This window comes from Opisthorchis viverrini, assembly GCF_000715545.1.
Source record: "Opisthorchis viverrini unplaced genomic scaffold opera_v5_2100, whole genome shotgun sequence".
Classification (NCBI taxonomy): Eukaryota; Metazoa; Platyhelminthes; class Trematoda; order Opisthorchiida; family Opisthorchiidae; genus Opisthorchis; species Opisthorchis viverrini.
In genome coordinates this window covers 1-1,452 of record NW_008754178.1, presented here as the reverse complement: position 1 = coordinate 1,452, position 1,452 = coordinate 1, and the positions used below count along the sequence as shown (strand labels likewise).

The 1,452-nt window shown below is 39.9% G+C and overlaps 1 protein-coding gene across 1 annotated transcript; it reads right to left on the bottom strand.

The window, feature by feature from the left end:
* Positions 1-496: 496 nt before the first annotated feature.
* T265_12213 (hypothetical protein) lies at positions 497-751 on the bottom strand (the record flags this gene model as incomplete). The annotated part of the gene is made up of 1 exon (XM_009179368.1): positions 497-751. The coding sequence occupies one exon, from the start codon at positions 749-751 to the stop codon at positions 497-499; it is 255 nt and encodes an 84-aa protein (XP_009177632.1).
* Between the last annotated feature and the right edge of the window lie 701 nt (positions 752-1,452).

The window sequence follows — 1,452 nt, the reverse complement described above, 5'->3', positions numbered from 1 at the left end:
CTCTGATACAGAAGCCGATAATCTAGACAAACAGGGGGATTCGCTTCATCTATTGTGCACACAACACTTGAAGCCTCAGGACGCTACTTCGTCAGGCCGAGGTACCCCACTAACTGTTGGTTTACTGCTGTTTCAGTGATATCTTTTGGACTAGTGCCCTGTTTGAGAGCAGCTTGCTAGTCAATTGTTGGCTTCATGAGAGGCACAATTAGCGACAGAAACTTATTTTCGCGGTCGTGTTCTCAAGGTACTCCAGAGAGTAGGTGGGATTTAATTGCATTAGTTCACCTACTGGGACACCGTAAGTAGCATATAAGCAATTAATTGATTTGCATAGATAGACTTGAGCAAACAACGGGGGTGAAAATCAGCTGACGTATAGAAGGGTGGTAAATAAGAGTAATTTATTTATTGGGGTTGTTAGATGCAGAGATCCTCATAAATCACCGTGGTCTCATTGGAAGTGATATCATATTCCAGGATAATTTAGTTCGTACTACACGCCGAGTGACAGTTGGAGATGAAGGAAGAGGACATCTGTTATATTCATGAAATTGGAGAGGGATGTATTGAAAGGATACGCAGATTGATCGGAATCTTTTGTTGGTGTACGGCAAACAGAGAGGTAACCGAGTGATCGTGGATGGCAGGAGTTTCGCGTGTAGGTGGGGAGAGCCACGTCGCAGATCTGAGAAGTATCATGGCCCGAAACTTTAGAAGCTTCAGGTGGTTCGCCATTCAAATCCTTCATTTTGAATGACCTGATTATCCCGTTTTTTGTGGTAACCTGTCTATATTTTTCGGACCGCATCAATTGGCATAATGTAGTATAGTACAGTCGAGCGTAGTATAGTAAAGTATAGTATAGTATAGTATAGTATAGTATAGTATAGTATAGTATAGTATAGTATAGTATAGTATAGTATAGTATAGTATAGTATAGTATAGTATAGTATAGTATAGTATAGTATAGTATAGTATAGTATAGTATAGTATAGTATAGTATAGTATAGTATAGTATAGTATAGTATAGTATAGTATAGTATAGTATAGTATAGTATAGTATAGTATAGTATGGTATAGTACAGTGTAGTATAGTAGAGTGTAGTACAGTATAGTATGGTATGGTATGGTAGAACGTGCTATAGTATGGTCTGGTGTGGTGCAGTACATTATGACGCGACAACATACTGCAGGGCGCTGTATTGCACTGTAGTAAGTTCTGCTGGATTTTGTTGTGGCGTATTTTATGCCTGCTCCACATGTCTGAAGATGACACGGTTTAGCACTATGGACATTCCAGAGTGCTAACCCCTGGGCGCCTTCAGAAGTAACTTCCTATGGCCTTCACTGTACTGATCAAAATTTGCTATTAGAAAGCACCGAGGGGTCAACAGCATGTATCTCAAAGTGAGGCACTAAACCATCTTTCGCATACATTGTGGATTTAGA